General features: G+C 45.1%; 1 protein-coding gene across 2 annotated transcripts in view; it reads right to left on the bottom strand.

Annotated features, from left to right (window-relative positions):
* map7d1a (MAP7 domain containing 1a) overlaps window positions 1-22,087 on the bottom strand; it is a 262,633-nt gene extending 240,546 nt beyond the window's left edge. Inside the window, exon 1 of one of the 2 annotated variants that reach the window (XM_063033949.1) lies at window positions 21,685-22,087. In XM_063033949.1, the coding sequence (XP_062890019.1) occupies window positions 21,685-21,838 (154 nt within the window). In that variant the 5' untranslated portion in view covers window positions 21,839-22,087. The remainder of the gene's footprint in view (window positions 1-21,684) is intronic. The other variant, XM_063033951.1, reaches the window with a different exon arrangement.
* Window positions 22,088-22,412: the final 325 nt, after the last annotated feature.

The raw sequence follows: 22,412 nt of genomic DNA, 5'->3' as shown, positions 1-22,412 counted from the left end.
CAAACAATATTCTCACATGAGTGGCAACCAGAGCTGAACAGTTTTTCCATTTATCTTGTGAGTACAGTCTGGTGGGGAGGAGTGACGTCCACTACAAAAGAAAAGCATTCACATTTACCAGTTCCACCTAGTTCCACTGTAAGGTGTTGCTTAAAATAGGCATACCTGAGAAATCGCCTGTGGTTATTATAGTTGGACCCTGTGATCTGAATGCTGACCTCAGCAGACTTCCTCCAGACAAAACACTTGGAGCACTGTCTTGTCATGACCAACACTTACCTGTCTCATCAGAGAAACAAGTACAAGACCTTGCAGCAACACCTGATTCAGACATGAAAACATGTCAGAGTTTGTCATTGTCTAATTAAGAAACTGCAGGGAAGATGACACTAACATCCGCAATCGCTTCACCAAGTGTTGTACTGATCATTGTTCTATCTGCTCTCTTATTTCCCTCCACCTGACTCCAAAGGAAAATCGCTGTTAATGATCCCACAAGGAAGGCTTTTAATGGGCAACCCGACAACCCCAACTAAGAGGGGACTCAGATCATCATAGTATTATGGACCTGTGAATAGAATAATAGAAACCCTGCTGATCAAAATAAATTGCTGACAATAATACTCAATTGACCTCATTATGCCCCTGATTACCGTACTGGTTGTGTCCTGGCCCAGAGTTACTAATGTTTCACAATTTTACATACCTATTCTCCAAACTAAAGAAACAAAAACCTGAACAATCCCTTGACTACTTGCAATTAATGAACGATGTTTGAAAGCAAAGGATGGTACCATTATCATGGAAAAAGATGAGATTATGAACAGATGGACTGAGTATATTCAGGAATTGTTTGAAGACGATCGAGGTGAAAAACCAGAAATTAAGAAAAACATTGAAGGTCCAAGTATTTTAAAATCTGATGTTTGTAATGCAATAAATAAGATGAAGAAAGGAAAGGCAGCATGTCCTGATGAATTAGTAGCCCTTGAAGATTATGGAATTGAAAAACTTATTGATTTAATCAATGACATTTATGAGACTGGAATAATACAAGAGATGAAAAAAAATCAGTATTTATCACTCTTCCTAAGAAACCTGGAGCAATGGAATGTGAATTACATAGGGCCGTAAGTTTAATGAGTCGTATCACCAAGATACTTCTAAGAATTTTGATGACAAGAGCTAAAAGTAAGATACAAGCTGAAATAGGTAAAGAATAAGCAACACACATAAAAGTTGCTGGTGAACGCAGCAGGCCAGGCAGCATCACTAGGAAGAGGTGCAGTCAACGTTTCAGGCCGAGACCCTTCGTCAGGACTAACTGAAGGAAGAGTGAGTAAGGGATTTGAAAGTTGGAGGGGGAGGGGGAGATCCAAAATGATAGGAGAAGACAGGAGGGGGAGGGATGGAGCCAAGAGCTGGACAGGTGATAGGCAAAAGGGATATGAGATCATGGGACAGGAGGTCCGGGAAGAAAGACAAGGAGGGGCAGGGGGGACCCAGAGGATGGGCAAGAGGTATATTCAGAAGGACAGAGGGAGAAAAAGGAGAGTGAGAGAAAGAATGTGTGTATAAAAATAAGTAACAGATGGGGTACGAGGGGGAGGTGGGGCATTAGCGGAAGTTAGAGAAGTCGATGTTCATGCCATCAGGTTGGAGGCTACCCAGATGGAATATAAGGTGTTGTTCCTCCAACCTGAGTGTGGCTTCATCTTTACAGTAGAGGAGACCATGGATAGACATGTCTGAATGGGAATGGGATGTGGAATTAAAATGTGTGGCCATCCTGCTTTCTCTGGCGGACAGAGCGTAGGTGTTCAGCAAAGCGGTCTCCCAGTCTGCGTCGGGTCTCGCCAATATATAAAAGGCCACATCGGGAGCACAGGACGCAGTATATCACCCCAGCCGACTCACAGGTGAAGTGTTGCCTCACCTGGAAGGACTGTTTGGGGCCCTGAATGGTGGTAAGGGAGGAAGTGTAAGGGCATGTGTAGCACTTGTTCTGCTTACACGGATAAGTGCCAGGAGGGAGATCAGTGGGGAGGAATGGGGGGGATGAATGGACAAGGGAGTCGCGTAGGGAGCGATCCCTGCGGAATGCAGAGAGGGGGGGGAGGGAAAGATGTGCTTAGTGGTGGGATCCCGTTGGAGGTGGCAGAAGTTATGGAGAATAATATGTTGGACCCGGAGGCTGGTGCTCTTAAACGCATCTCCCCCATTTCACGTACTTCTGCTCTCACTCCATCCTCCTGCCACCCCACTAGGAATAGGGTTCCCCTGGTCCTCACCTACCACCCCACCAGCCTCCGGGTCCAACATATTATTCTCCGGCTGCTCGCCCTCTCTCCTCAGAATACTCTGGACTCGATCTGAGACATCCCGCTGGCACCAGGGAGGCAACACACCATCCGGGTGTCCTTGTGCGGCTCGCAGAATCTCTTGTCCGTCCCCTTTATGATGGAATCCCCTATAACTACCGCATTTTTTCTTGCTCTCTTGATTTTGGCACTGGGCAGAATGCCAGAGTCTCATTCACTGTGGTCCTCCTCTGTCAGGTCTGCCTCTTCAACAGTATCCAAAACGATATATCGATTTCTGAGGGGGATGCCTGCAGATGTTCTTTTGGCAGGTATTGGTTTCTCCCCAGCTCTGACAAAGGCAATGGTCTGCTTGGAGGGTCGGGACCGCTTCGCCCACTCAACTCCTGCACTGACGGCTTCAGCGATGGTCTTCAGGACCTGATCATGCCTCCACCTGTACCGTTCCTCACCAAGTGCCCTTGCGCAGCCGCTGAGGATGTGCTCCAGGGTTCCTTGCTCTGCCTTGCCCCACGTGTGCAGGTTTGATGGGCTTGGAAACACATCATACACTACCTGGGTGAGAAATTGGATGCGGTGTGGTTCGGCTTTCTAAAGATCAGCCCAGGTCACTTTCCTCTCAACCGCATTCTCCCATCTTGTCCAAGCTCCCTGTTGCTTCATTCCCACCGCCTTGCAGGCTCTCATCTCCTCCACTACTGCTCTCACCTCCTCCTGAATTAGACGACGCCTTTCATTCCTTCGGGTGTCCATTTGGGGAGTTGGAAAGGATCCTAGCCCAGCTCGGCCTCGTGTGACCACTCCCTCCAGCCTCCTGTGTAATTGATGTGTAAAAAAAGTAAAGGCAAGGTTCCTCCCCACACCGTGTTTGGTGTGTCGGGCAACAACCTTGCCACTTATTTACTGCTTGTCTGTTTTGTGAGGTCAAGTTGCTAGCTTGATGCTCAACCCAGCACAGACAGAAACTGGGCAAGGAGCTGACTGGATTCCAAACCGGGACCACTCGCCCCAAAGTCTGGTGCGGATGCCACTAACCACCAGCCAGCCAATTAATGTGTAGAAGACTCTAACTATGAGTGAGCTAAATCCAAATCTTGAGGGAAGAATGGAAGAGAAGTTCAGACAGAAATGAGATTATGTCTCAAGACATGAGAGAAAACACTTCAAACAGGATAATAACGTTTACATGTCAGCACCACCTAACAAATGCAACACTTGGTGAGATAGGTTGTGAAAATAGGAGATATAATTAGAAGTGTAAATGTAAATCAAAAGGGATGTAAGAGAATATCAGAGAGCTATGAAATCATGAGTATACTGCTGAAACTGATCCAGTGAAATGGTACACAGACTCTATTGAATTGAGTCAGTGAGAAGTGAAAACGACACGAATAATATAACTGCATAAAGAGACACAGAAAACAGGTGGACGGAACAAAACCTGTAAATAATATAAATGCCTGACTAGCCTTTCCATTTCTAAAAGGTGTGGCGGGGGGGGGGAAAAGCACTATCGGGTACTTAAATGTGTGACATGAACAGTGCCGTTGGAGAAAACAGAATAAATAAAATGCAGCTCTCAGTATCTTATAGTGAATCATTGCAGTCCTGGCACTGCTTGCAGTTATAATTAGAACTCACACTTACGTAATAATACCTAGTTCTGTAGCTGACTGGAGTCTTGGCCATGTCCATCAGTTTTCAGACATCTCTGCTCCAATCCATGTCTATCTACCCTTTTGCCCATAAGACCATTAGACTATAACACAGAGGAGCAGAATTAGGCCATTTGGCCCATTGAGTCTGCTCTGCCATTTCATCATGGCTGATCCATTTCCCTCTCAGCCCCAATCTCCTGCCTTCTCCCTGTATCCCTTAATGCCCTGACTAATCAAGAATCTATCAACCCCTGCTTTAAATATAGCCAATGACTTGGCCTCCTGTGGCAACAAATTCCACATTTTGCCACTTTCTGGTTAAAGAAATTCCTCTTCATCTCCATTCTAAATGGACATCTCTCTATTTTGTGGCTGGGTCTTCTGGACTTAAGATTGCCCACCGTAGGAAACAGGCTCTCCACATCCACTATAAAGACTGTTCAGCATTCGATAGGTTTCGATGAGATTCCCCCTCATTGTTCTGAATTCCAGTGAGTACAGGCCCAGAGCCATCAAACGCTCCTCAGATGACAAGCTTTTCAATCGCGCAATCATTTTTGTGAACCTCCTTTGAATTCTCTCCAATGTCAGCACATACTTTCTCAAATAACGGGCCCAAGACTGCTTACAATACTCCAAGTGAGGCCTCACCAGTGCTTTATAAAGCCTCAACATTACATAGAAACATAGAAAATAGGTGCAGGAGTAGGCCATTCGGCCCTTCGAGCCTGCACCGCCATTTATTATGATCATGGCTGATCATCCAACTCAGAACCCAGCCTTCCCTCCATACCCCCTGACCCCTGTAGCCACAAGGGCCATATCTAACTTCCTTTTAAACATAGCTAATGAACTGGCCTCAACAGTTTGCTGTGGCAGAGAATTCCACAGATTCACCACTCTCTGTGTGAAGAAGTTTTTCCTAACCTCGGTCCTAAAAGGCTTCCCCTCTATCCTCAAACTGTGACCCCTCGTTCTAGACCTCCCCAACATCGGGAACAATCTTCCTGCATCTAGCCTGTCCAATCCCTTTAGGATCTTATACGTTTCAATCAGATCCCCCCTCAATCTTCTAAATTCCAACGAGTACAAGCCCAGTTCATCCAGTCTTTCTTCATATGAAAGACCTGCCATCCCAGGAATCAATCTGGTGAACCTTCTTTGTACTCCCTCTATGGCAAAGATGTCTTTCCTCAGATTAGGGGACCAAAACTGCACACAATACTCCAGGTGTGGTCTCACCAAGGCCTTGTACAACTGCAGTAGTACCTCCCTGCTCCTGTACTCGAATCCTCTCGCTATAAATGCCAGCATACCGTTCGCCTTTTTCACCGCCTGCTGTACCTGCATGCCCACTTTCAATGACTGGTGTATAATGACACCCAGGTCTCGTTGCACCTCCCCTTTTCCTAATCGGCCACCATTCAGATAATAATCTGTTTTCCTATTTTTGCCACCAAAGTGGATAACTTCACATTTATCCACATTAAATTGCATCTGCCATGAGTTTGCCCACTCACCCAACCTATCCAAGTCACCCTGCATCCTCTTAGCATCCTCCTCACTGCTAACACTGCCACCCAGCTTCGTGTCATCCGCAAACTTGGAGATGCTGCATTTAATTCCCTCATCCAAGTCATTAATATATATTGTAAACAACTGGGGTCCCAGCACTGAGCCTTGCGGTACCCCACTAGTCACCGCCTGCCATTCTGAAAAGGTCCCGTTTATTCCCACTCTTTGCTTCCTGTCTGCTAACCAATTCTCCACCCACACCAATACCTTACCCCCAATACCGTGTGCTTTAAGTTTGCACACTAATCTCCTATGTGGGACCTTGTCAAAAGCCTTTTGAAAATCCAAATATACCACATCCACTGGTTCTCCCCTATCCACTCTACTAGTTACATCCTCAAAAAATTCTATGAGATTCGTCAGACATGATTTTCCTTTCACAAATCCATGCTGACTTTGTCCGATCATTTCACCGCTTTCCAAATGTGCTGTTATCACATCCTTGATAACTGACTCCAGCAGTTTCCCCACCACCGACGTCAGGCTAACCGGCCTATAATTCCCCGGTTTCTCTCTCCCTCCTTTTTTAAAAAGTGGGGTTACATTAGCCACCCTCCAATCCTCAGGAACTAGTCCAGAATCTAACGAGTTTTGAAAAATTATCACTAATGCATCCACTATTTCTTGGGCCACTTCCTTAAGCACTCTGGGATGCAGACCATCTGGCCCTGGGGATTTATCTGCCTTCAATCCCTTCAATTTACCTAACACCACTTCCCTACTAACATGTATTTCGCTCAGTTCCTCCATCTCACTGGACCCTCTGTCCCTTACTATTTCTGGAAGATTATTTATGTCCTCCTTAGTGAAGACAGAACCAAAGTAATTATTCAATTGGTCTGCCATGTCCTTGCTCCCCATAATCAATTCACCTGTTTCTGTTTGCAGGGGACCTACATTTGTCTTTATCAGTCTTTTCCTTTTTACATATCTATAAAAGCTTTTACAGTCCGTTTTTATGTTCTCTGCCAGTTTTCTCTCATAATCTTTTTTCCCCTTCCTAATTAAGCCCTTTGTCCTCCTCTGCTGAACTCTGAATTTCTCCCAGTCCTCAGGTGAGCCACTTTCTCTGGCTAATTTGTATGCTACTTCTTTGGAATTGATACTATCCCTAATTTCTCTTGTCAGCCACGGGTGCACTACCTTCCTTGATTTATTCTTTTGCCAAACTGGGATGAACAATTGTTGTAGTTCATCCATGCAACCTTTAAATGCCTGCCATTGCATATCCACCGTCAATCCTTGAAGTGTCATTTGCCAGTCTATCTTAGCTAATTCATGTCTCATACCTTCAAAGTTACCCCTCTTTAAGTTCAGAACCTTTGTTTCTGAATTAACTACGTCACTCTCCATGTTAATGAAGAATTCCACCATATTATGGTCACTCTTACCCAAGGGGCCTCTCACGACAAGATCGCTAATTAACCCTTCCTCATTGCTCAAAACCCAGTCCAGAATAGCCTGCTCTCTAGTCGGTTCCTCGACATGTTGGTTCAAAAAACCATCCCGCATACATTCCAAGAAATCCTCTTCCTCAGCACCTTTACCAATTTGGTTCACCCAGTCTACATGTAGATTGAAGTCACCCATTATAACTGCTGTTCCTTTATTGCACACATTTCTAATTTCCTGTTTAATACCATCTCCGACCTCACTACTACTGTTAGGTGGCCTGTACACAACTCCCACCAGCGTCTTCTGCCCCTTAGTGTTACGCAGCTCTACCCATATCGATTCCACATCTTCCCGGCTTATGTCCTTCCTTTCTATTGCGTTAATCTCTTTTTTAACCAGCAACGCCACCCCACCTCCCCTTCCTTCGTGTCTATCCCTCCTGAATATTGAATATCCCTGAACGTTGAGCTCCCATCCCTGGTCACCCTGGAGCCATGTCTCTGTGATCCCAACTATATCATAATCATTAATAACAATCTGCACTTTCAATTCATCCACCTTATTACGAATGCTCCTTGCATTGACACATAAAGCCTTCAGGCACTCTTTTACAACTCTCTTAGCCCTTTTTAATGCTTGCCCTGGATTTGTCGGCCTGCCACTTTTACTTTTCCCCTTTGTACTTTTTGCTTCTACGCTCACTTTACACCCCTCTGTCTCTCTGCACTGGTTCCCATCCCTCTGTTGTGAACTAACCTCCTCACACCTAGCCGCTTTAATTTGATTCCCACCCCCCAACCATTCTAGTTTAAAGTCACCTCAGTAGCCCCCGCTAATCTCCCTGCCAGGATATTGGTCCCCCGAGGATTTAAGTGTAACCCGTCCTTTTTGTACAGGTCACACCTGCGCCAAAAGAGGTCCCAATGATCCAAAAACTTGAATCCCTGCCCCCTGCTCCAATCCCTCAGCCACGCATTTATCCTCCACCTCATCGCATTCCTACTCTCACTGTCGCGTGGCACAGGCAGTAATCCCGAGATTACTACCTTTGCGGTCCTTTTTCTCAACTCCCTTCCTAGCTCCCTATATTCTTCTTTCAGGACCTCATCCCTTTTCCTACCTATGTCATTGGTACCTATATGTACCAGGACCTCTGGCTCTTCACCCTCCCACTTCAGGATATCTTGGACACGATCAGAAATATCCCGGACCCTGGCACCAGGGAGGCAAACTACCATCCGAGTCTCTGGACTGCGTCCACAGAATCGCCTATCTGACCCCCTTACTATCGAGTCCCCTATCACAACTGCCCTCCTCTTCCTTGCCCTACCCTTCTGAGCTACAGGGCCAGACTCTGTGCCGGAGGCAGGGCCACTGTCGCTTCCCCCGGGTAAGCTGTCCCCCCCAACAGTACTCAAACAGGAGTACCTGTTGTTAAGGGGCACAGCCGCCGGGGTACTCCCCATCACCTTCCTTTTCCCCTTCCCCCTCCTAACTGTGACCCACTTGTCTGCCTCCCGTGGCCCCGGCGTGACCACCTGCCTTCCACTCCTCTCTATCACCTCCTCACTCTCCCTGACCAGACGAAGGTCATCGAGCTGCAGCTCCAGTTCCGTAACGCGGTCCCTTAGGAGCTGCATCTCGATGCACTTGGCGCAGATGTAGACGTCCGGGAGGCTTGGAGACTCCAGGGCCTCCCACATCCGACACCGAGAACAGCAAACCATCTTTTATATTCTAGTCCTCTCGAAATGAATGCTCACATTGCATTTGCCTTCCTCAGTACCAACTCAAACTGTAAATTAGCCTTTAGGGAATCCCGCACGAAGACCCCCAAGTCCCTTTACACCTCAGCTTTTTCAAATTTTTCTCCATTTAGAAAATAGTCTATGCTTTTATTTCTTCTACCAAGGTTCATGACCGTACACTTCCTGACCCTGTATTTCATCTGCCATTTCTTTGTCCATTCTCCCAATCTGTCTAAGTCCTTCTACAGCATCTCTGCTTCCATAAAACTACCTGCCCCTCCACTTATCATTGTATTGGCTGCAAACTTGGCTACAAAGCCAACAATCTCATCACCCAAATCATTGACATAAAGCTTAAAAAGCATTCCCAACACAGACCCCTGTGTAACACCACTAATCACTGGCAGCCAATGAGAAAAATCCTGGGGTGTAGACCATCTGGTCCAGGTGACATATCTATCTTCAGAACTTTCAGTTTCCAAAGCACCTTCTCATTTGTAATGGGAATTTCAAGCACTTCTGCCCCGACACTCTCGAACTTCCAGCATACTGCTAGTGACTTCCACAGTGAAAACTGATGAAAAATACTTATTCAATTCATCCACCATTTCTTTGTCCCCATAACTACCCCTCTAGCATCATTTTCCAGTGGTCCGATATCTACTCTCAGCTCTCTTTCACACTTTACTTTTGGATGAGGCAAGGTGTATAGCTGTTCTTCAACCACCAGGTTCTGGACAGCTACTTCCCTTCAGACATTTGATTCCTGAACTAACCTGCAGTATCCTAATCACTACCTCAGTGTAGTAACACTTTGACCACTTTGCACTGCAATGGACTTTGTACTCTTTGTTCTAATGGTGTTCCTTATTGTAAAAATTGCATCCAATTTATGCTTCATTTGTGCCCGTTGCTTCTCTAATGCTGGGTTTGATCCTGATTTTTGGTGCCAGTTGTGCAGAGTTTGCACGTTCAACATGGGACTATGTGTGTCTCCTCCAAGTGCTCTGGTTTCCTCCCACATTCCTAACAGGTGCTGGTAGGTTAATCTGTGAAAGCTGCTTATCTGATGCTATGTGTTAATGAAGCTGTTGCAAGTTTTTCATTGCACCCCTGCACACAAGTTCTTAGGCTTTTGGCAATAAACTCAACTTTGAGTTTCAGCTTGCAGTGTTGGGTGGGCAATGTAGTCAATGCCTCAGACCAGTAAGGTACAGCTGGAGAAGACTCCATGAAGGGAAGGATCGAGCCAGGACGTAGGATGCGATGGGTTACTGACAAGAGAAAGAATGCACCCCAAGCTTAAACCTTGAACAGGACAAGCTGCTGGAGTGGGGAGGGGCCCAGACGGTTCCATGTCACTGAAGAGATGAAGCATTCAGAAGGTCTAGGCAAAGTACGGAAGATGGAAACATACCTATACCCCAATGAAGGCAAATGCAAATGTAAGGATAAATCTATGCACTTCATGACAATAAACTACTATCCGAACACAGCAGAGAAAGCATGCCAGACAAACAGTGACACAGAAACATAAGAACAAAAGGATTGGTAGGTGGAGAGGTACGGACATTGTGTAGACAGGAGGGATTCGTGTTTGGGTGCTTTTGACTTGCTTTTTAGCTGGTTCAGCACAATATTGTGGACCGAAGGGCCTGTTCCTGTACTGTACTGTTCTGTATTCACAAGGAGAGCACAAGATAGGAGCAGGAGTAGGCCAATCAGCCTGTCAAACCTATCCCAGCATTCAAAGTTGATCATGGCTGACCTGCCCCAGCCCCCAACTTTTCTTTGGTACCTGTTTCCCATACCCTCAGTACCCCAAGACTTCCAAAAAATCATCTACCTCCATCTTAAATACCTCTAATGATTTGGTATGAGATAAGCAACAGACAGGAAATTTCAGTTTCTAACATACATCCCAAACCTCATGTATCATTGTTGACGATGGGTTGAAGGATCTTTTTCTTTTAAATTTTCTGTGGCAAGGCATCTCTCCCTCAATTTCCTGTTCTCTTCACACCCTTTCTTTGTTTTTTTTTATCAATCTGCTTCCCCCTCTCTTGACCCCTGCTTTGGAATTGGTTTATTAATGTCACATGTACCAAGATACAGTGAAAAGCTTGTCTTCCACATGGTTCGGACAGATCAGTTCATTGCACCACACATCAAAGTTGCTGGTGAACGCAGCAGGTCAGGCAGCATCTCTAGGAAGAGGTACAGTCCACATTTCGGGTCGAGACCCTTCATCAGGACTGGTTCCGAAACAGGGTCTCGGCCCGAAACGTCGACTGTACCTCTTCCTAGAGATGCTGCCTAGCCTGCTGCGTTCACCAGCAACTTTGATGTGTGTTGCTTGAATTTCCAGCATCTGCAGATTTCCTTGTGTTTGCGTCAATTCATTGCACAGTGCATTGAGGTCATACAAAATAAAACAAAACCAGAATGCAGAATAAAGTGTTACAGTTACAGAGAGTGTGCAGTGTGGTTAGACAATAAAGTGAAAGGTCATAACAAGATACAGTAAGTTGTGAGGTCACAGTAATTTACATCATACTAGGGAATTGTTCAATTGTCTTATAACAGCAGGACAAATGCTCTCCTTGAGCCTGGTGATAGGTGCTCTCACGAGTTTCAAGGACAGTTTCCACCCAGCGGTTTTTCTGCTTGAAGGGAGAGAAGAGGGGATGTCTGGAGTGGGTGGGGTCTTTGATTATGCTGACTGCTTTACTGAGGCACTGAGATCCTCCTTCAGTACATTCTCTCCATTCTATTGTTCTGACCTCCCTTGTTGAGTCCAATGTAGTGATGCAGAGACTTCGTGGGTGTGACCACAGAGGCAGGATGTGGTAGGTGCCAGGTTCCCTCTGGAGAAAGGGATCTAGCCAGAACCACATGCTATGCATTTTGATTGTGCACACTGCTTCATCCAATGAAGAAAACAAGCTGAGAATGCAGAATTGCAAAAATCCATGCTGCAAGGCAGAGGTCAGACCAAAAAAGTGTAAGCTTAAAACCAGCAACAAGACATGACTCCCTGGTGTGAAGATAGTAAATGATATGTACTGTAAATCTCAGTACACACACAGTTCAGCTTTTCATAAGACATTTGAGTAGAATTAGGCCACTCAGCCCATCATGTCTGCTCCACTATTCATCCATGATTTAGTTTCCCTCTCAACTCCATTCTCCTGCCTCGTAAACTTTGATGTCCTGACTTATCAACCTTCGCTCTTAATACACTCAACGATTTGACATCCACGGCCTTCTGTGACAATGAATTCCATTGATTCACCACTATCTGGCTGAAGAAATTGCTCTTCATCTCTGTTCTAAGGGGATATCCTTCTATTCTGAGGCTGTGCCCTCTGGTTCTATACTCTTCCACTAATGCAAACATCCTCTCCACGTCCACTCTATCTAGGCCTTTCAATATTCAATAGGTTTCAATGAGATTCCCCCTCTTTCTTCTAAACTTCATCAAGTACAGGGCCAGAGCCATCAAGTGCTCCTTATATGTTAACCCTTTTATTCCCAGGATAATTCTCATGAACCTCGCCTGGACCCTCGCCAATGCCAGTACACCCTTTCCTAGATATGGGGCCCAAAACTACTTACAATACTCCCAAATCTGGTCTGACCAATGCCTTATAATATCTCAGACTTTGAATTCACAGAATAAGATGGAAATATAAAGGACATACTCCTTTCGCAATGCACTAAGAATGTGAAGCCTATAAATATCAGTTACATTATTCATAACCTCAATGGTTATGTATCAGGTTGCTTTTCCTGAACAATGTTGACACATAATCTCTTCCAGTTTATTTTGCCACAGGAATTATTAGAATTGCATAAGATGTAAATTAGAGCAACAGGCTCTCTTCCTACTCCTCATTCTGCTCTTTTATCCTATCATCCTCTTTATCTAGTTTCCTTTAAATTAATCTGTGCAATTTACATGGTCATGGTGTCATACCACACAGAGAGAGGCCCTTCAGCCCACCAGTCTATGCTATCAACTTTCCATGGCTACTCATCTCTTTTACCAGCACTTGGTCGATAGCTTTCTATGCATTGATTCAAGTGTTTATCTGTCTATTTCAAATACTGTTGGAAAATTTCATCATCCCCTCAGGCAGTCCAGCCACCCTTCCGGTGAAAGAGCTCTTCTTCAGATACCCATTAAGTCTTTTACCCCTTACCCTAAACTTCTGCCCTCTCATTTTAGATAGCCCCTTCGCTGGGGCAAAGTCTCTTATTACCTACCCAACCTATTCCTCTTCTTAATTAAGTACACCTTAATTACATCCCTTCTGAATTACCTCTGCAGCAAGGAAAATAATCTAGTCTATCCAGTCTCCCCTCCACACGGTAACATAGGGGTCAGTACATTGCTTTACAACACCAGTGATTAGGGTTGAATTCCTGCTGCAGTCCATAAAGAGTTTGCACATTCTCCCCATGACTGCGAAGCTTTCCACCAGGTGCTCATGTTTCCTACCACAGTCCAAAAACATGCCGGTTAGCAAGTTGTTGGCGTACTTTGTTGCTGCCAGAAGCGTGGTGAGATTTGCGAACTGCCCCAGCATATCCTCGGACTGTGTTGGTCAATGATAAAAAAGGATGAATTTCTCTGGATGATTCGATGTTTCGACATACATGTGACAAATAAAGCTAATCGTTCTTTCTTTCTTTACCATCCCAGGCAACATCCTGGTCAACCTGTACTGCACCCTCCCCAGTATAATCATATTCTTCCTATAGTGAAGTGGCAGAACTGCACACAGTACTCCAGCTGTGGTCTAACTATCATTTCATGAAACTGCCCCATTAGTTCCCTATTTTATACCACAGACATTGGAAGCAAGAATCCCATACACCCTCTTCACCATCTTACCTACCCAAGCTGCCACCTTGAGGAATCTTTGGACTACAAAGTTCAAAGTAAATTTATTATCAAAGTACATATAGGTTACCATATACTGTACTACCTTGAGATTCATTTTCTTGCAGGTATATACAGAAAAGAAATATAATAGGATTTTATGGAAAACCTTACATAAAACAAAGACTGATACACAACAAATGTATAAAAGACGACAGACTGTAAAACAACACTGAGAAGACAAGTTATACAGAATCATTGAAAGTGAGTCTGTAGATCACAGAATCAGCTCAGTGTAGTACGATTGAAGTTGGCTATAAGACTGAACAACTCCATAACACTAAATTGGTCCTTAAGCCTGGTGGTTATAGGGTACACTCTGTTCCTCAATCAATCTTTCTGTTCATTTTGTAATTCATCTTACCTATTCCATATGTTACCAAGTTCCACATTTTCATCACCTGTCTGTATGATGTCTTGGCTATATTAAAGATCTAGTGTATATTTTATATTTATGGCTCCTGTTTCATTCTATCTCATTAGTGAAGCTATATGTAATGACAGGCTCATTCATCAAGTGAAGTTGTATTCACACCTCTTCCTGAAAGAGATTCTGCCCTTCATTAAAGACCATCTCCTCACAGAATTGCACTTGCGGCTAAATAGATTGACAGCTCTTTAATTCTCCACCATCTCCATGAGGACAGGAGCCTGCACCACTGCGTCTCATTTTGCTGAGACTGAAAATGAAAGAATGACCTTCAGTTCTCACACCTCATCTTCACAAATTTTCCAGTGCTCCCACTTCATGCTGAGAAGACTAAAATCTGGTCCATATTCACCACAAAGACCATGAAGGAACAAGTCTCAGAAAATCACTTATCAAAGTTCAAATACTATATTTGATATAAGTCACAGGATCCAACAATTTTTTTGGGAATATGAAGGCGAGTTACAAAAGGACACTAAGATCTGGATCTAAATTGCTGTTACATGAAAGGGATACTCAGGTGACCTAGTGACCTTGCCTCCTGAGTCTGGAGAGGTGTCCCTGAGATCTCTGCAAGATCCTACACATCAAAGGGGAAGATTTACAAAAATGTTGCCAGAACTTGAGGGACCGAGTTAGAGGGAAAAGTTGGAAAGGGTAGACTTTATTCTTTGGAGCATAAGAAGCTGAGGCAGGGGATGCACTCGGCTTTTTTCCCCAAAGTTGTGGTATGAAGAAATATAGGGCATGGGTTTATGGTTCAAAATTCAAAGTTCTAATTTATTATCAAAGCACATATGTGTTATCATGTACAACCTTGAGATCCATTTTCTTGCAGGAAAAAAGAAATAGAGTACAATTTTACAAAAATTATACATGAACAGACAAAGGCTGACAAATGCCAATGTGCAAATGAAGACAAACTACAGATAAAAATAATACTGTGAACATTCATTGTAACATCCTTGATAGTGAGACTGCAGGTTGTAAAAGCCTAATGGTTATAGGGTAATAACTGTTCTTGAACCTGGGACCCAAATACCTCCTTCAGGATGGTAGTAGTGAGAAGAGAACTTAGAGCAACTTTTTTACCCAGTGAGTGGCATCAATGTGGAATGATGAGAGGAGTACATCAGAGCTGATACACTAACAATTTTTAAACGAGAGCTTGGGCGTGTAACTGAATTGTAAAGGTTTATAAGGTTATGAGCCAAACGCTGGCAAATGGACCTAGCTTGGATGGGTCATCTTGGTTAGCATCAAACAGCTGAGCTGAAGGGCCTAATTCCCTGCTGTACAGCTCCTTGACTCTATTACACACATAAATGGCACGGTACTCATGGAAGCTAATGTCATCAGTAGAAAGAATCTTCTATCTGTTAGATTCTCATCTCCCCAGAAAAGCTCCCTACTTCAACTCAGTCATGGCCACTGGTTCTCCTGGTGCTCAGAAGACACCAGGATGTGCTAGACAAGAATCCCCAGCAAATGAATGGCAGGATAAAGCTATCAACAGGCCACAGAGATGCCATGTCCTGCATTAGGTATTGGCCACTTGCAGGAGGTCCACCTGGTCCACAGATGTGATCTTGACTGGTGAGGAAGCATCTATACTTCTTGTCGTTATGCTTATGGAGCTGGGATTGGACACCTGAGTCATCTCAGAAGCCTTAGTAAATCCACAGCAGAGGAAGTCCTTAAGTCAAGAGATTGATAGCAACATTTATTCGTAAGACACGAATAAACACCCATAATCTTACCAAACTAGGAAAAAGGAGAAGGTGAGTAGAGTCTTGTCCACAACCTGTGGAAGTGTGAACATATATGTTAAAGGTTTGGTTTGACTGTACGCAATTCTAAAGCAGGGAATTTTATAGTCAAAGGTAGGATTCCCACCTGTAACTCAGATAAGAAGTCAATGTGAACTCCGAAAACTGCACTGACCTCCATGCAGGTACAGCTGGATAAACTGACCAGACATTCCCACCACTGGATCTGGAGGGTTGTGCTTATGCTCTCCCCAAGCTAGTCGTAACAAGTGTCACTAGAGCAACACTGTGTTGACACCTGATGAGTGCAAAGAATGACAACATAACCGTGAACAGTATTCTAACTGCTTGTATCACCACCTGGTATGGAGCTATGGAGGGGCCACCGTACAGGATTGGAAAAAGCTTCAGATGGTTGTAAACTCAAGCCAGCTCCATCATGGGTACTAACCTTCCAAGCTTCAAAGACAGTGTCAAAAGGCAGCATCCATCATTAAGGACCCTCAGTACCCAGGAGATGCTCCCTTCTCATTACCGCCATCAGAAAGGAGGTACAGGAGCCTGAGGACACACTCAACACGTCTTCCCCTTTGCCATCAGATTTCGGAACAAAGAACCATCCCTGAACACTACCTCAGTATTTTTGCTCTCTCTTTGAACTACTTATTCAGTTTTTAAAATTTATTTCTGGCTGAGCTCAGAAGAAGGGTCTCAGCCCGAAATGTTGACTGTTTACTCTTTTCCATAGATGCTGCCTGGCCTGCTGAGTTCCGCCAGCATTTTGAGTGTGTTACTTGGATTTCCAGCATCTGCAGATTTTCTCTTGTTTGTGATTAAATTTCAAGACATCCTGATCCTGATTCTGATTCTGAATTAGAGAGGTTTGGCTGCAGTTTACATCAAAGGTAAGGAATATAATGAGATACCATCAGACAACCCTTAATTCAACCTCTTCTGTTAATGTCATTGTAGCATTTCTCTCTGCTCTACTTCACTGCTGTGCTTTGGAGTAGATTATTGTTTTTGTGATCAGCACTGTATTTATAATTACCATGAATTCTGTTTACTCTGTGAGTCAGCTTCATGGCAGCATTGCACCCTGGTGTGTTTGACAATTAACTAATCTGAGTTACAGATCCACCCCACATCCATAATCTGCTCCCATTCTTCTTTCTTCCCTAGTAAGTACATACAACATAGAGCATAAAACTTTACTGCACAGTACAGGCCCTTCATTGTGATGACCCTTTAACCTACTCCAAGATCAATCTAACCCTTCCCTCTTGCATGGTCCTACACTTTTCCATCATCCATGTGCCTATCTGCAACACGAGGAATTCTGCAGATGCTGGAAATTCAAGCAACACACATCAACGTTGCTGGTGAACGCAGCAGGCCAGGCAGCATCTCTAGGAAGAGGTACAGTCGACATTTCGGGCCGAGACCCTTCGTCAGGACTAACTGAAAGAAGAGCTAGTAAGAGATTTGAAAGTGGGAGGGGGAGGGGGAGATCCAAAATGATAGGAGAAGATAGGAGGGGGAGGGATGGAGCCAAGAGCTGGACAGTTGATTGGCAAAAGGGATATGAGAGGATCATGGATACAGTCCACCCCAGCATTCTCTGTGTAAAAAAAAAACTTACCTCTGACATCCCTTCATACTTTCCTCCAATCAACCTTTAAATTATGCCCCCTGATATTAGCCATTTCCACCCTGGGAAAAAAATCTCAATGCCTCTTATCATATTGTACACCTCTATCAAGTCACCCCTATCCTCCTTTGCTCCAAAGAGAAGAGCCCTTGCTTGCTCAACCTGTCCTCCTAAGATATGCCCTCCGATCCAGGCGCCAAGATGCTATATCTCCTCGGCACCTTCTCTATCGCTTCCACATCCTTCCTACAATGAGGCAACCAGGACTGAACACATAGCTCAAGAATCTGGTGTCTGAGATATCTCAAGGCCTGAGCTGGGAACGGAACATAATATTTTCCTGGTCTTGTGGGATACTAGCAACAGTTGAAGTTAGAACCTACAAGGTCAGCAATTCTGACAAAAATGAAACGCCAAGAAATCTTTCAATCTCCTTGGAAGTCACCGATAGTCAGAGTTGGGACAGTGAGTGGGGTGATTCGGTTTGTACAAACCTTCTCCCTCACCCCCTCCCATTCCTCTTCTAATTAGAGCGATCACTTGGAAGATCTGTCAGTTCACGTGCCGTCCTCACACTCTTAACTGTGCACAAGCTGTGTTCAAGAGATGACACGATTCTAACCAGATGGAAGGATTGCATCGCAATCTGTTGAAAGACAAGGATTCCTGTGACAGGTTTAACCGTGTTTACTCAATCTTGTTTTCCTTCAGCATTTATACATTGTAAAATTCCTACAGCCCCCAAAACCTTCAGTAGACCCTAACTCTTACAATCCCAGGGCACACCTTCCCTGTATCCCCGATCAGCAGAGATCCCGCAAAGCCTGGACCTTCACCATTGTTCCTAGTATCACAGTATCCTGGCTATTATCCTCAATCGAGCCTCCCTGTAACATTGTACCCATACCTATACCCTCAGTATCTACACTGGAATCACAATAACCCCAACAGTACTGCAGAACTCCTACTAGTACCCACTGCACCCATACCAAAGCCCCTGTATGTATAATAACACCCCATCAGCAGCAACCCTATCCCAGCAAAGCCAGCACCACTCTAATGCCCAACGGTCATAGTCATGGAGCACTAGAGCACAGAAACAGGCCCTTTGGCCCATGTAGTCCATGCCGAACCATTACCCTGCCTAATCCCACCGACTTGCAACCAGACCACAGCCATACCCCTCCCATATTTGTACTTATCCAAATTTCTCTCAAATGCTGAAATTGAACCCGCATTCACCATTTCCACTCGTTCCACACTGACATCACCCTCTGAAGTAAGAAGTTCCCCCTCATGTTCTCTTAACTATTTCAACTTTTACCCTTCACCTATGATCACTAGTTCTAGTCTCACCCAACCTCAGTGGAAAAAGCCTGCTTCAATTTACTCTATCTGTAGTCCTTATACAGTATCTCTAGCAAATCTCCCTCATTCTCTTTACCTCCAGGGAATAAAGTCCTAACCTATTCAACCTTTCCAGGTGCCCAAGTCCCGGCAATATTTCCTTCGAATTTAAATTTCCTTTGTACTCTCTGAATCTTATTGATGCCTTCCTGTAGGTAGGTGGTCCTCCCAGATACTGAGCCAGCCAGGTCCACCGATAGCCCTGCTCAGGGCACGATGTTAAAAATAACCCTAAATAACTGGTCCACTGTTCAGCTCTAAGCCCTAAAGCCCCCAGCCCACGGTCTGAGACTACTGACCCGCCATCGCAGGGCAGCCACCAGCCGGATCAGGGCACCCACTGACTGAATCAGGCACACCCCAGCAGGCCGCAGCCCACCTCTGCCAGTCAGGGGTCACATCCATCCACCCCTCCGAACACTTGGCAGGGGACAAAGCACTCCCCTCCCCTCAGCATGTTCATCCCCACAATCCCCCAGCAAGAGCTCTGTTCCACCCTGTCCAACCTTCCCTCAGCACGCCCATTTTTGTCCCATTAACTACCCAGCAACCAAACCATCTGCCAAGGAATCACCCCATTTTGAACAGTCCATGAACACCACCTCCCAATTCCTCTTTCACATTATCTTGTTTGTTCATCTATTTGTCTACTTATTATAACCTAGAGTTATTTTTATTATTGCACATTGTATTGCTGCCACAAAACAACAAATGTAATGATATATGTCAGTAATAACAAACCGATTCTGATTCTCCAGTGAACAAATCTGGAAGGCTATACGACATACTCCATGTGCCCACCATCCTCGCAGCACAATAAGGTCTATCACTCTGTGTGCCATCGCTGAGAGCATGTGAGCCAACATCCCAGAGGATGTGCAACAACCGAGAGACATCTTCTGAGGAATGGACACATCATAGAGGGATTTGCTTCTTCACAGCGGAGGCCGATAGGTTCTGATTAGCAAGGGTGTCAAATGCTACGGGGATAAGGCAGGAGAATGGGGTGGAGAGGAAAAGTTAGAGCAGAATCAATGGGCCAGATGGCCTAATTCTGCTCCTATGGTTTTATAGACTTCTTTCTAATCTCCCGCACCCTGCCAGTTCTCCTCTTCCTGAGCGACCATTTCCGCCGCATTACCCTAGACAGTGAATGCTGGCTGAAATTCAGGAATAAATGCCTGTGAGGGTCAATACAATTTAGGAAAACCATCAGAAATAAGGCTTGCATTCATACAGCACCTTACAGAATGCTGTGCAGCTAAATGGAACTGTTGTAATGAACTTCACAGGCAGTTGACACCCAACTAAGCAATGTGGCAAAGAGCAGCTAATCCGTCTGGGTGACACTGATGGATACCAGGGAGAATTCTCCCATTCATCACAATCACTTCAGCTGAAAGGTCCTCAGTTTAACACGTTACTTGAAAGAACCATTGTCAAGTCAAGTCAAGTTTTTTCATTTAACTATATACATGTAAAACACCAAACAGGACAACGTTTCTCCAGAGCAGGGTGTAAACCACAGTATAACACATAACACACAATAACTCAAGAAAGCAAGAATTAAACCTGCTAATGAATTATGCGTAGATGAATAAAGTGCATAGAGTAAATATTGTGGGGTACAGTAAAAATTGTCCAATGACACTTCAAATGCAATGTGGCAGGAAGTTCAGAAGATTAATGGCCTGAGGGAAGAAGCTGTTTCCCATCCTGACCATTCTTGTTTTTAATACATCGGAATCTCCTGAATGTCAAAGAGGATGCTGGATGGATGGGTGGAATCCTTGATAATACGTATGCAGCACTCCTGATAAATGTCGCTGATGGATGGTAGGGAGACCCCCTATAATCCTCTCAGCCATTCTCACAGTCCTTCATAGGGACTTTTGGCCTGATGCTGATTTCTGAACACTGATTATCCTTGTTCTACACTGAAATTTTATGTTCAGAGTTTTAGAATACAATTTGAACCCACAGCCCTCTGGCTCAGGCGCAAAACCCCTATCATGTCTCATGAGGAAAGGTTGAGTGAGCTGGGGCTCTCCTGTTTGGAGTGCAAAAGCTGAGCAGCAACTTGATAGAGCTGCACAAAATTATGAGAGGCATAGATAGCATGGACAGCCAGCGGCTTTTCCCCGAGAGTGGCAAGAGCTAATACCGGTTTAAGGTGAGTTAAGGAAAGTTTACGTGGGGAGGGGGGGGATGCTAAAGGTGTTGTTTTTTTTACACAGAGAGTGGTGGGTGTCTGGAATGCACTGCCAGGGTGGTGGTAGAGGCTGATACACTAGGGTCATTTAAGAGACTCTTAGAAAGGCACATGGATGTAAGAAAAGAGGAGGCTGTATAGAGGGGAAAAATTAGATCGATCATGGAGTAGGCTTACACAGTTTGGCACAATATTGTGGGCTGAAGGGCCAGTACTATGCTCTACAAACCAAGACCAAGGCCTTATACTCTTACCTCATAGTGCATATTTTAGCTAATATTAACCACTAATGGTTGGAAAACAAGTTATTTCTGCCTCTGACAAGTGTTGTGGTGTTAGCACCCATAATGACACAAGGCAGACGACGTTAGATGTTGCTTTGGTATCAACACCAAGAATTGAAAGTCCTTCACAGGATATCTCACCCAGAAAGACTTCCAGAGGATGTAAAGGAACCCTGCCCTTGGTCATGAAGAAAATACACCGTTAACAGGAGACACGCTGACCGGCAGAATACTGAATGAGGGGTTTTTTTTGCCACTCTGGTGATTTTAACTAGGCTGTACTCACCACTCATCCTCCTGAGGGCTGCATCCTTCCAGCGCTCCTCCTCTTCACAGATTGTAAACAGGCCTCGCAGACTCGGAGTGGACAGGTAGTGCCTCTCGGATGTCCGCCTCAGTCTCCTTCCCCGCCGGGCTGCTGCTGAGCCGAGGGGCTGCATCTCGGCTGAGCGGGAGGGAGGGATGATTCAGGCGTCAGCGCAGCTTCGCCGAGTAAACAGAAGAACCCATGGCGAGGGGAATAGAGGCAGCGGCCAGCTAGCACACGAGAGGCAGAGCAGTCCGTCTCGCCACCCTGGGTTGTTGCACAGACGTCACGCCTGCTGTTTAAAAATTCACCTTCCCGTTTGCTATCAGTGGGCCCAGCTGACCATGAAATGCCTCCAGCCGGCGAGGCATTTCAATGCGACCCTCCTGCTTTTCAAACAGACGCAGGCAGCAAACGCAATTTACACCAACCGAAGGAGGTTACTCCACAGGTTTCCCTGGCAACACCACTCCGAGCGGTACACTTGCACAGATCTTTCTTGCTGTATCTCCGTGTCTCTAGAATATTCCATTGCTGACTGGGGCTCTCCGTCCACCCCAGAAACATGCTGCAACTTTAGTTTGGAGTTGAAGTTCGCTTTCCGGGTTGTTGGCCTTGGCATGAGGAGGATGGGTTAGGCCAGTGGTGCAGGAATGATGGGGAGGCTGGCTGGTTGCCAGGGGTATGGAGGGTACCACAGCGGGTTG

Source organism: Mobula hypostoma, chromosome 26 (genome assembly GCF_963921235.1).
Source record: "Mobula hypostoma chromosome 26, sMobHyp1.1, whole genome shotgun sequence".
NCBI classification, from domain to species: domain Eukaryota; kingdom Metazoa; phylum Chordata; class Chondrichthyes; order Myliobatiformes; family Myliobatidae; genus Mobula; species Mobula hypostoma.
Note: the sequence above shows the minus strand (reverse complement) of the source record. Positions and strands in the feature narration are given on the sequence as shown.